This window comes from Phyllobates terribilis, unplaced genomic scaffold (assembly GCF_046119375.1).
Source record: "Phyllobates terribilis strain yellow unplaced genomic scaffold, ASM4611937v1 Scaffold_3__8_contigs__length_932513732, whole genome shotgun sequence".
Taxonomy (NCBI): domain Eukaryota; kingdom Metazoa; phylum Chordata; class Amphibia; order Anura; family Dendrobatidae; genus Phyllobates; species Phyllobates terribilis.
In genome coordinates this window covers 839,915,500-839,929,224 of record NW_027362763.1, presented here as the reverse complement: position 1 = coordinate 839,929,224, position 13,725 = coordinate 839,915,500, and the positions used below count along the sequence as shown (strand labels likewise).

General features: G+C 45.1%; 1 protein-coding gene across 1 annotated transcript in view; it reads left to right on the top strand.

Annotated features, from left to right (window-relative positions):
* Nucleotides 1-401: 401 nt before the first annotated feature.
* DTD1 (D-aminoacyl-tRNA deacylase 1) overlaps nucleotides 402-13,725 on the top strand; it is a 151,743-nt gene continuing 138,419 nt past the window's right edge. Inside the window, exons 1-3 of the mRNA XM_073672471.1 lie at nucleotides 402-518; nucleotides 7,437-7,527; nucleotides 8,331-8,566. Of these exons, the coding sequence (XP_073528572.1) occupies nucleotides 476-518; nucleotides 7,437-7,527; nucleotides 8,331-8,566 (370 nt within the window). The 5' untranslated portion in view covers nucleotides 402-475. The remainder of the gene's footprint in view (nucleotides 519-7,436; nucleotides 7,528-8,330; nucleotides 8,567-13,725) is intronic.

Genomic DNA, 13,725 nt, shown 5'->3' with positions numbered 1-13,725 from the left:
TGAGTACTAATCACCTGCCTGTATGATCACAGTTATGTATAAGGAATACGACTTCAGGCTGGTAAAAAAAGAGCCTAGTGGTTAAAGAATAGAATAGAAATATGGGCACCCATATCAAATAGTACAGATCCCAAATGGAAGGTCAGAAGATGGCATAGATCAGCCCAGTAAGGATTACCTACTGACCCTGGATGGTCAGGATGCCATGGCAAAAAGCGCAGTGTAATATACAGAGGCATGATGATGAGGCAGGGTCCGGACCCCACGCGTATCGCGTATAATTTCTGCCAGCATATGTTTTACTCCCTCACAAGTAATGACTGCTCCTTTCTGTACATACAATGCTATGAGCCTGTAATTATCAATAGTAGCCACCAGAGGGCGCCAGAACACCAAAGCTACTTGTAGGAAACGGAGGTGCTGCGAGTTGATAGCTCGAACCGTCTGCTCCTTTCTACTCCCCAAGCAGAGCACAATGAGAGCTGTAATCCAAAGGGTCACTAAGGCTAGTGTTACTGGTAAGTGCTGGCCACTAGCCTGCAGGTCAGGCACGCGGATGTACTGTGCACAGGGATGAGTTCTGTCACTCGTGTGTGATCATAGAGTCTCCTCCCAATGCAGTGCGGCAGGGAACTTCCTTCCTGTCAGCCGGCACAGCCATGGAGGCAGGTGTCATGTGTCAGCTAGGGCAGATCTGCACAGCCATGGAGGCAGGAGTCATGTGTCAGCTAGGGCAGATCTGTACAGCCATGGAGGCATGTGTCAGCTAGGGCAGATCTGTACAGCCATGGAGGCAGGAGTCATGTGTCAGCTAGGGCAGATCTGTACAGCCATGGAGGCAGGAGTCATGTGTCAGCTAGGGCAGATCTGTACAGCCATGGAGGCAGGAGTCATGTGTCAGCTAGGGCAGATCTGTACAGCCATGGAGGCAGGTGTCATGTGTCAGCTAGGGCAGATCTGCACAGCCATGGAGGCAGGAGTCGTGTCAGCTAGGGCAGATCTGTACAGCCATGGAGGCAGGAGTCATGTGTCAGCTAGGGCAGATCTGTACAGCCATGGAGGCAGGTCTCATGTGTCAGCTAGGGCAGATCTGTACAGCCATGGAGGCAGGAGTCATGTGTCAGCTAGGGCAAATCTGTACAGCCATGGAGGCAGGAGTCATGTGTCAGCTAGGGCAGATCTGTACAGCCATGGAGGCAGGAGTCATGTGTCAGCTAGGGCAGATCTGTACAGCCATGGAGGCAGGAGTCATGTGTCAGCTAGGGCAGATCTGTACAGCCATGGAGGCAGGAGTCATGTGTCAGCTAGGGCAGATCTGTACAGCCATGGAGGCAGGAGTCATGTGTCAGCTAGGGCAGATCTGCACAGCCATGGAGGCAGGTGTCATGTGTCAGCTAGGGCAGATCTGTACAGCCATGGAGGCATGTGTCAGCTAGGGCAGATCTGTACAGCCATGGAGGCAGGAGTCATGTGTCAGCTAGGGCAGATCTGTACAGCCATGGAGGCAGGAGTCATGTGTCAGCTAGGGCAGATCTGTACAGCCATGGAGGCAGGAGTCATGTGTCAGCTAGGGCAGATCTGTACAGCCATGGAGGCAGGTGTCATGTGTCAGCTAGGGCAGATCTGCACAGCCATGGAGGCAGGAGTCATGTGTCAGCTAGGGCAGATCTGTACAGCCATGGAGGCAGGAGTCATGTGTCAGCTAGGGCAGATCTGTACAGCCATGGAGGCAGGTGTCATGTGTCAGCTAGGGCAAATCTGTACAGCCATGGAGGCAGGAGTCATGTGTCAGCTAGGGCAGATCTGTACAGCCATGGAGGCAGGAGTCATGTGTCAGCTAGGGCAGATCTGTACAGCCATGGAGGCAGGAGTCATGTGTCAGCTAGGGCAGATCTGCACAGCCATGGAGGCAGATCTGTACAGCCATGGAGGCAGGTGTCATGTGTCAGCTAGGGCAGATCTGTACAGCCATGGAGGCAGGAGTCATGTGTCAGCTAGGGCAGATCTGTACAGCCATGGAGGCAGGAGTCATGTGTCAGCTAGGGCAGATCTGTACAGCCATGGAGGCAGGAGTCATGTGTCAGCTAGGGCAGATCTGCACAGCCATGGAGGCAGGAGTCATGTGTCAGCTAGGGCAGATCTGTACAGCCATGGAGGCAGGAGTCATGTGTCAGCTAGGGCAGATCTGTACAGCCATGGAGGCAGGAGTCATGTGTCAGCTAGGGCAGATCTGTACAGCCATGGAGGCAGGAGTCATGTGTCAGCTAGGGCAGATCTGTACAGCCATGGAGGCAGGAGTCATGTGTCAGCTAGGGCAGATCTGTACAGCCATGGAGGCAGGAGTCATGTGTCAGCTAGGGCAGATCTGTACAGCCATGGAGGCAGGAGTCATGTGTCAGCTAGGGCAGATCTGTACAGCCATGGAGGCAGGAGTCATGTGTCAGCTAGGGCAGATCTGTACAGCCATGGAGGCAGGTGTCATGTGTCAGCTAGGGCAGATCTGCACAGCCATGGAGGCAGGAGTCGTGTCAGCTAGGGCAGATCTGTACAGCCATGGAGGCAGGAGTCATGTGTCAGCTAGGGCAGATCTGTACAGCCATGGAGGCAGGAGTCATGTGTCAGCTAGGGCAGATCTGTACAGCCATGGAGGCAGGTGTCATGTGTCAGCTAGGGCAGATCTGCACAGCCATGGAGGCAGGAGTCGTGTCAGCTAGGGCAGATCTGTACAGCCATGGAGGCAGGAGTCATGTGTCAGCTAGGGCAGATCTGTACAGCCATGGAGGCAGGTCTCATGTGTCAGCTAGGGCAAATCTGTACAGCCATGGAGGCAGGAGTCATGTGTCAGCTAGGGCAGATCTGTACAGCCATGGAGGCAGGAGTCATGTGTCAGCTAGGGCAGATCTGTACAGCCATGGAGGCAGGAGTCATGTGTCAGCTAGGGCAGATCTGTACAGCCATGGAGGCAGGAGTCATGTGTCAGCTAGGGCAGATCTGTACAGCCATGGAGGCAGGTGTCATGTGTCAGCTAGGGCAGATCTGCACAGCCATGGAGGCAGGAGTCATGTGTCAGCTAGGGCAGATCTGTACAGCCATGGAGGCAGGAGTCATGTGTCAGCTAGGGCAGATCTGTACAGCCATGGAGGCAGGAGTCATGTGTCAGCTAGGGCAGATCTGTACAGCCATGGAGGCAGGAGTCATGTGTCAGCTAGGGCAGATCTGTACAGCCATGGAGGCAGGAGTCATGTGTCAGCTAGGGCAGATCTGCACAGCCATGGAGGCAGGAGTCATGTGTCAGCTAGGGCAGATCTGTACAGCCATGGAGGCAGGAGTCATGTGTCAGCTAGGGCAGATCTGTACAGCCATGGAGGCAGGAGTCATGTGTCAGCTAGGGCAGATCTGTACAGCCATGGAGGCAGGAGTCATGTGTCAGCTAGGGCAGATCTGTACAGCCATGGAGGCAGGAGTCATGTGTCAGCTAGGGCAGATCTGTACAGCCATGGAGGCAGGAGTCATGTGTCAGCTAGGGCAGATCTGTACAGCCATGGAGGCAGGAGTCATGTGTCAGCTAGGGCAGATCTGTACAGCCATGGAGGCAGGAGTCATGTGTCAGCTAGGGCAGATCTGTACAGCCATGGAGGCAGGAGTCATGTGTCAGCTAGGGCAGATCTGTACAGCCATGGAGGCAGGAGTCATATGTCAGCTAGGGCAGATCTGTACAGCCATGGAGGCAGGAGTCATGTGTCAGCTAGGGCAGATCTGTACAGTCATGGAGGCAGGAGTCATGTGTCAGCTAGGGCAGATCTGCACAGCCATGGAGGCAGGTGTCATGTGTCAGCTAGGGCAGATCTGCACAGCCATGGAGGCAGGAGTCATGTGTCAGCTAGGGCAGATCTGTACAGCCATGGAGGCAGGAGTCATGTGTCAGCTAGGGCAGATCTGTACAGCCATGGAGTCAGGAGTCATGTGTCAGCTAGGGCAGATCTGTACAGCCATGGAGGCAGGAGTCATGTGTCAGCTAGGGCAGATCTGTACAGCCATGGAGGCAGTAGTCATGTGTCGGCTAGGGCAGATCTGTACAGCCATGGAGGCAGGAGTCATGTGTCAGCTAGGGCAGATCTGTACAGCCATGGAGGCAGGAGTCATGTGTCAGCTAGGACAGATCTGTACAGCCATGGAGGCAGGAGTCATGTGTCAGCTAGGACAGATCTGCACAGCCATGGCGGAGGTTTGTTTTGTGCTCAGTCATTAGAAGCTGACACTTTGAAACATTTAAAATCACCTTCTCCATTCATCTTACTGGGAAAGCTGGTTGATAACCAGTATAGACACCATTACAGAACCCGCAGAAGGTGACAGCCAGCTTTCATTTTGACATACTTAAAGAAGTTGGCTACAAATTTTTATTATGCCCCCAATGTATCCCCCCGGGGCCCATAAGTATATTTGTATTTACCTTCTGTTGCAGGTTCTACCTGTGAGCGGCGCTATCACTGGCCGCTCACAGGCATCACGTGACCCCGTGCTGACGTCACGACAAGTTATTTGTGACTCAGTGCTGGGGTCCCCGCAGTGGCTGCTGGGCTCTGGGCGGGGTTACCCCGCGCGTCACACCCAGCATCCACCGCGCTCTTTCCCGATGAATGGGGAGAGGGAGCGCGCGCGATGGATGCTGGGTATGACCCGCGGGGATAACCCCGCCCAGAGCCCAGCAGCCACCGTGGAACGCGGAAGAGAGACCCACGGCTGCAGCCTGGACTTGTGACGTCAGCGCCGGCTGCAGCCGGGGGTCACGTGATGCCTGTGAGCGGCCACCGATAGCGCCACTCACAGGAAGTATCTGCAACAGAAGGTATTTACAAAAACACTTATGGGCCCCGGGGGGATACATTGGGGAGGGGATAATAAGTAGTGGGCAACCCTTTTTAATAATGGAGCAGTGACAACTCTTTAGGCACCTGTAAGAAATAATATCTTGGTTGTCACCTAGCTTATGTGCGGTTGTTGACCAAATGAACACAACCATATGAGGCCCAGTCACATTTAAATGAAGCAGACGTGACTGCAGTCCATGTGGAGTTTCATGCGTCTGTCCACATTGCAGATGGGCACATAGTTTGGGTGTCATTTGCCACAGTTCAACTCCTCCAGCTTCTGTCTGCGGGATGCGGTCCAGTGCTGTGATTTTTTTTTTTTTTATATGTGGAAGATCTTGCTTGTGAATTGTGCCACTTGCTATTATGGGGTGTGCGCTATCAATTGCTAACTAGGTGAGCACTGGGACCCAAACTACCATCACGGGAGCCCAAACTTGCCGGAAGCAGTAAGGGAAAGATAAAACTGGGAGTTGGAGCACTAGAGGGGGGAACATTGGAAGCAGGGGGAACTAAGGAGTTGGTACTGGTAGTAGGGGCAGTAAATGGAGGCTCAGGGTGACACTTTAACCAGTAGAAGAAGGGAACCTGGTGCTCCCGTCTGTAAAGAAAGGTATACACCAAAATGCCACACTAGGAAAAAAAAAAGAGTGATACCTGGGTAACTGAGCAGTGAACAATGAAACTGTTCGCACCCTCCTAAAGTTCATGTGGACTCCAAGACTGAGTTTCCTTGTGAATCCTCACAGGAATCTTTTTTGGAAGACATGCCTACCCTTCCAGGAATATGGGAAGCCTACACTTTTTCAGGCGTGTCTCAGATATTTTGGGAGAGTTGACAAGTATGCGAAAGGTTTACTACACATGTGCTTTGCATTTCTGTCTACATCTAATATTTCTTTGCATCTTTTTACTCCAGAATAATGTCTAATTTGCTGTTAAACACATTTTATTAACCATTTGAACCAGAATTTAGAGTTCTTTGTGCCATATTCAGTGGGGAAGATAATTATTTGTTACACTGCCGATTTTGCAAGTTTTCCCACTTACGAAGAATAGAAAAGTCTGTAATTTTTATCTCACGTAGACTTCAACTGTGAGAGACAAAATGTAAAAAAAAAAAAAAAAAAAAAATCCCATTGAATGATTTTTACATAATTAATTAGCAAATTAGCATTTTATTGCATGAAATAAGTGTTTTATCACCTACCAACCAGCAAGAATTCTGGCTCTTACAGACCTGTTAGTTTTTCTTTAAGAAGCCCTCCTACTCTGCACTCATTACCTGTATTAATTGCACCTGTTTGAGCTTGTTACTTGTATAAAAGACACCTGTCCGCACGCTCAATCAATCACACTCCAACCTCTCCTCCAAGCGCTGTGTAAGGACACCAGGGACAAAATTGTAGACCTGCACTAGGCTGGGATGGGCTACAGGACAATAGGCAAGCAGTTTGTTGAGAAGGCAACAACTATTGATACAATTATTAGAAAAAGGAAGAAACACAGAATGACTGTCAATCTTCCTCTGTCTGGGACTCCATGCAAGATCTCGCCTCATGGGGTAAGGATGATTGTAAGAAAGGTCAGGAATCAGCATAGAACTACACGGGAGGACCTGGTCAATGATCTGAAGAGAGCTGGGACCACAGTCTCAAAGAGTAACCATTAGTAACACACTACGCTGTCATGGATTAAAATCCTGCAGGCACGCAATGTCCCCCTGCTCACACCAGCACATCTCCAGGCCCGTTTGAAGTTCGCCAATGACCATCTGGATGATCCAGGGAAGGCATGGGAGAAGGTCATGTCATCAGATGAGACCAAAATAGATCTTTTTGGTATCAACTCCACTCGCCCTGTTTAGAGAAAGAAGAGAGATGAGTACAAACTCAAGAACACAGTCTGAACCGTGAAGCATGGTGGGGGAAACTTCATACTTTGGGGTTGTTTTTCCGCAAAGGGGACAGGACGATGACTGCACCGTATTTAAAGGAGGATGGAGGGGATTATGTGTATCATGAGATTTTGGCCACCAACCTTCTTCCTTCAGTAAGCGCATTGAAGATGGTTCGTGGCTGGGTTTTCCATCATGACAATGACCCGAAACACACAGCTAGGGCAACTAAGGAGTGGCTCTGTAAGAAGCATTTAAAGGTCCTGGAGTCACCTAGCCAGTCTCCAGACCTGAACCCACTAGAAAATCTTTGGAGGGAACTGAAACTCCATGTTGCCCAGCGACAGCCTCGAAACCTGAAAGATCTGGAGAAGATCTTTATGGAGGAGAGGGCCAAAATCCCTGCTGCTGTGTGTGCAAACTTGGTCAAGAACTGCAGGAAACATCTGACCTCTGTAATTGGTTTCTGTACCAAATATTAAGTTCTGTTTTTCTATTGTATCAAATACTTATTTCATGCAATAAAATGCAATTAATTATGTAAAAATCATACAATGTGATTTTCTGTTTTTTACTTTTGTAGGTGGGAAAACGCAAAATTGGCAGTGTATCAAATGCTTATTTTCCCCTCTGTATATTTGGATATTTTTTTTATTTTTTTTATTTAGTTGGAGAAGAACAGATCAGCTCCATTGGACGTGGTATTTGTGTTTTTCTGGGAATTTCTGTGGAAGACACACAGAAGGATATTGATTATATGTAAGTATATTACACTATTGTATCTCTGCTTATCGTTTTTTTTCTTATAGATATCAGGAGAGATTTTCCAAGAGATTTAGCAATACAATGGAAAATTGGAGCTGTATAGTATCAAATTAAATTCTGGATCTAATTACTCAGAGGCGCTTTTTAAGATGGAACACAGTTTCCTGATTGGTTGCAAGCAGTGACTACTCTACATTTGCAAAAGATTTGTTACATTTCCCCTAGTGTGATTTACTACTAGATAAATGTCCAGAGCAGTAGTGTTCCCTATGAGTGTAAACTTTTCATGAGTTTTAAGAATATGTAATGGTTTTTATATACTATTGTATTATAAATATGGATCATATTTTTTTTATTTAGTTGGAGAAGACCAAATTGGCTCCATTGGACGTGGTATATGTTTATTGTTGGAAATAATTTTTATTTTACATTTTGTTCTTAGGTTTTTTTTTTTTTTAGTATTTTGGAAGGCCTGTAGATAAGTCTATAGTAAACGCGTCATTGTTAGACCACGCTACTCTTTGTAAAGGCACCACTGACCCCTAAAACGCTACAATATAAAAATGCTGCGTATGTAGACTTTTCAGAACTTTGGTACACACTTCAAAGTAACATTTCACTGTCCAAAAACCATTCCGACATGCTTCATCATAAATCGGTGCCCTTTTCAAATGCTGGTTATATAATTTCATATTTTTGCAGGTGTATTGTGACAAAATGAAGTTTTAATTCCATTAGTAATATATAAATTACTTTTTTTAACATTGCAATTGAAATGCTATCTTTTTTCTATCCAGAATCAGGAAAATTCTGAATGTCCGAATATTCGAAGATGACAGCGGTAAACACTGGTCTAAAAGTGTCATGGACAAGCAATATGAAGTGCTGTGTGTCAGCCAGTTTACCCTACAGTGTATCTTAAAGGGGAACAAGCCTGACTATCACATGGCCATGCCTTCTGAACAAGCTGAACCCTTTTATAATGACTTCTTGCAGCAAATGAGGAAGGTCTACAAACCCGAGCTCATCAAAGGTAAAATTCAAGACTAGTGAAAATTTGTTCAAGTAAGATTAATGGAGACCTATCCGATTCCCTATAATGACTGACCTTCCCTCTTGGGTCCCTAAGAATATGTGGGCATGGGGAGTAAGTACCAAAACTGAATGATATTACAGTTGAAATAAAAATTATTCCACGGCAATTACAAATTGGGTTCATTAGCAAATTGTATAAACTTTCTACTGTTTCTACAATCAAAGAAGAACAATGTAAATAGCTCAACACAACAAATGTAACAAGGGGATTCTCAACACGAAATGCCAAATTGAATTTGAAAGTCTCTGAATAATGAAATCACTTTGTTACAAGCGTGTTTAGTATTTATTAGAGCACATTTGGCTGTTATGACTTGTATAGTCAAACACCAGCGTCTTGCAATGTTCTTGGGGGATCTTAGCATATTCCTCATGGGCAATGACCTCCAGTTGACTAATAACCGTGGGTTGTCAAGAGAGAAGTCCAAAAAGTTAAAGGTGCTTTCACATGGCATTCTGTTTCCCCGTCGGGGCATACGCCCGAAATACCCTGCAAAACGGAGTCCAGGCATATGCATATATAGACTGTAATGAAGCAGACAGAGCAAACGTGAGCTCTGACATTCATTATTTTCGGGAGTGTCCGCCTGCTGGAGGCGGACACCCAAGTTCAGTCTACTATGTCTGTGTTTCTGCCTCTAGTGGACCAACACTACACGTCACAAATGATGCACGTTTTGGGGGGGACTTCAGACATATGCCCCTACAGAGACACAGAACGCAATGTGAGAGCACCCTTAGAGAAAGGATCATTCTTTTTCACAAACAAGGAAAAGGATAAAAAATTCAAAAAGGAATTGAAAGTGGCTAGAGATACTGTGGGAAGTAGATTTCATAATTTAAAAGTTATAGAAACACCGGATATGTGTCCGAAAGAGGAAGTCATCACCAAATGTCATCAGATTCCTGAGTAGATCATAAAACTGAGTACCTGCAGCAAAATTTAAGGGCAGCAGGCTCTGGGGCATTACTTTGCACAGTAAGCTGCATACTAAACTCTGAAGGTCTCTATGTCCAATCTCCAAGATGTAGACCTTTACGGACCACATAACTTTTGGGATACTGTTCTGTTCGGTTCTATGGATTAACAGTATGTCTGAAAGAGAAAAAATGAAGTATTTGCTGAAAATAACAACTTGTGTACAGTGAAGCATGATGGTGGCTTGGTGATGCCTACAGTGGAAAATGATGGTGGATCGGTGTTGCCTACAATTAAGCATGATGGTGGCTCGGAGATGCCTACATTGAAGCATGGCAGGGGCTCGGAAAAAAGCCTACAGTGATGCATGGCGAGGGCTCGGAGAAGCCTACAGTAAAGCATGGCGGGATCTCGGTGATGCTCTGGGGCTGCTTTGCTTCTTCTGGTACTGAAAACCTGCAGTGGTTGGAGTGCAAGATGAATTCACTCAAGTATCAGTAATACTTTGGAGAAAATGTTATACTTTCTGTGAGGAAGCTGAAGCTTGGGCTTTATTGGACCTTCCAACAGGACAATGATAATAAGCATACCTCAAAGTCCACCTTCAAAACAAGAATAAGAAGATTCTGGAGTGGCCATAGGTTGCCTAGTTTGAACCCCTGTAGATTATTTTTTATTTTTTATGTGATTTGAATAAGATTGTTGCAGCACACAACCCAAAGAATATTAGTGAGCAGGTGGCCTTTGCACTTTGAGGAATGGTCATGAAAGAGTGAATAATTCTGAGACTGCAGTAGTAGTTAACTCCCTTCCCACATGTGATATTTGATGTCACACATCGAGTGCTATCTGCCGGCATCTGTCTCTAATAGCAGCAAAAGGAACTAGCTCCGATTTCTGCTAGTAATCTTATAAATGCCTCTGTCAGTCACTAAAAACAGTATTGAAAGTGTGCCATCCAAGTGGTGGGTGGGGTGTCATTTTAGACACATCGGCCCCATACTATGATATAGCTGGATACAAATGGGTTGCCCTGGCATCTGGGGGCTGAAGGTCCCCAATGTTGCTCTCTCTGTACTCCTGTGAAGCTCAGCCACAGGCCATACTTCATATAAGACCATAATTTTACATTTATACTACAATACTGTGTTATTGCAGTATATAAAACAAGTTGTGAAAAGATCACAGCCTCAAGGGGATCTAAAAAAAAATAATGTTTGTTTTTAAAAATATAAATAATTTTTATATTTTTTTAAGTCACTCCTCCCCTTATATCACTTTTTAAAAATAAATAATAAAAATAACCATTTTTCAGTACATTAAATGGTAAAATTAATGCTGTCATTCAAAACTATAAGTCATATAATCAATATAATATCCTCTTATGGCTTTGTGCAAGGGAAAAATAGAAAAAGTCACGGCTCTTGAAAGGGAGGGATGAATAAATGAAAGAGCAAAAATTAGCAAAGGAATTAAAAGTGGCATTTTTTATTGCATTTGTAAATCTTGCTAATAGACCTAATTTACAATACGTGTTGAATAATTGTGATTGCACCTACACATGCTCCCTCCCAATAACCCAAAGGATACTTTCACAAGCTCAAATCTGACAAAAATCTGCAACAACTGGCTTTTGTTCCGAATTTTGATTTTATCTTGGAAGTCATTGGGAAATTCCTACAGCAATTCTGGTAAGTTTTGTTTAACCTCTTCACGACATACAGTACAGACCAAAAGTTTGGACACACCTTCTCATTTAAAGATTTTTCTGTATTTTCATGACTATGAAAATTGTACATTCACACTGAAGGCATCAAAACTATGAATTAACACATGTGGAATTATATACTTAACAAAAAAGTGTGAAACAACTGAAAATATGTCTTATATTCTAGGTTCTTCAAAGTAGCCACCTTTTGCTTTGATGACTGCTTTGCACACTCTTGGCCTTCTCTTTAAATGAGAAGGTGTGTCCAAACTTTTGGTCTATACTGTATGCCGTGTATATACGGCATATATCGTGTCCCTGACTTTGATGTGGGCTCTGGTGCTGAGCCCACACCTTTCCCCATACATGACAGCTGATTTAATCAGCTGTCATGTGCCTTTAACAGTCACAGGTGGGTTGGAGCTCCACCCACGGCTGCTAACTAGTTAAATACCGATTGAGAGTGGGATTTAACACCCGTCAGCGAATCTCGCCCATCATGTGATCAGGGGGCGCTGATGGGTTGAAATGACAGTGGGGGTTCTGCAAAAGATACCTTTGCCCGTCATTACGATGCTCTGGTAAACACAGGCTTGTGGCCAGCGTTCAAAGGAAGTCGTCATTTCTGCTATGCTTAACAGGGCTGAAGCCCTGCTTTATAGCACAGGCGATCGCATCTTCAATTCTCCTAAGGGGACTACTATACAAAGTAAAAAGTGAAAAAAAAAAAAAAGTAAAATTAAAAAAAAACAACATGTTCAAATGCACATATTTGGTATCGCTGCATTCAGAAATATAAAGTATATTAGTAAGATTGTAAACGGCATAACGAGAAAAGAATCGAAATGCCAGCATTTAGTTTATTTTGGCCTCTGCAACATTGCAATAAAATCCAATTAGAGGTGATCAAAACATTGGATCTGCCCTAATATGGTATCAATAAAAACATCAGATCAAGCTGCAAAAAATAAGCCATCACCCAGCCCCAGATCCCGAAAAATGGAAGTACGACAGGTCTTGGAAAATGGCGACAAACGCAAAATCTTTTTTTATGCAAATTTCGGATTTTTTTTTCACTACTTAAATAAAAAATAAACTATACATGTTTGGTATCTGTGTACTCGTACTGACCTGGGAATCATAGTGCCAGGTTAGTTTTACTATATAGTGAACATGGTAAATAAAAAACCCAAAAAACAATTGTGGAATTGTACTTTTTTTTTTGCAATCTCACCGCACTTGGAATTTTTCCCCTTTTTTCCAGTATACTATTTGGTAAAATGAATGGTGTCATTCAAAAGTACAACTCATCCTGCAAAAAAACAAGGTCTAATACAGTGGGGAAAAAAAGGTATGTAGTCAGCCACCAATTGTGCAAGTTCTCGCTCTTAAAAAGATGAGAGAGGCCTGTAATTGACATCATAGGTAGACCTCAACTATGTGAGACAAAATGAGAAAACAAATCCTGAAAATCACATTGTCTGATTTGGAAAGAATTTTTTTTCAAATTTTGGTGGAAAATAAGTATTTGGTCAAATACAAAAGTTCATCTCAATACTTTGTTATATATCGTTTGGCAATGACAGAGGTCAAACTTTTTCTGTAAGTCTTAACAAGGTTGTCACACTGTTGTTGGTATGTTGGCCCATTCATCCATGCAGATCTCCTATAGAGCAGTAATGTTTTGGGGCTATCGCTGGGCAACACGGATTTTCAACTCCTAAGGTTTTCTATAGGGTTTAAATCTGGAGACTGGCTAGGCCACTCCAGGATCTTGAAATGCTTCTTACGAAGCCACTCCTTCGTTGCCCTGACGGTGTGCTTTGGTTCATTGTCTTGCTGAAAGACCCAGCCACGTTTCATCTTCAATGCCCTTGCTGATGGAAGGAGGTTTGCACTCAAAATCTCACGATACATGGCCTCATTCATTCTTTCATGTACATGGATCAGTCGTCCTGGTCCCTTGGCAGAGAAACAGCCCTAAACCATGATGTTACCACCCCCATGCTTCACAATAGGTATGGTATTCTTTGGATGCAACTCGGCATTCTTTCTCCTCCAAACAAGTTGTGTTTCTACCAAACAGTTCTACTTTGGTTTCATCTGACCATATGACATTCTCCCAATACTTTTCTGGATCATCTAAATGCTCTCTAGCAAACTTCAGATGGGCCCGGACATGTAATGGCTTAAGCGAGGGGACACGTCTGGCACTGCAGGATCTGAGTCCCTGGCGGCGCAGTGTGTTACTGATGGTAGCCTGTGTAACGTTGGTCCCAGCTCTCTGCAGGTAATTCACTAGGTCCCCACGTGTGGTTCTTGGATTTTTGCTCACCATTCTTGAGATCATTTTGACCCCACGGGGTGATATCTTGGTTGGAGCCCCAGATCGAGGGAAATTATCAGTGGTCTTGTATGTCTTCCATTTTCTAATTATTGCTCCCACAATTGATTTCTTCACACCAAGCTG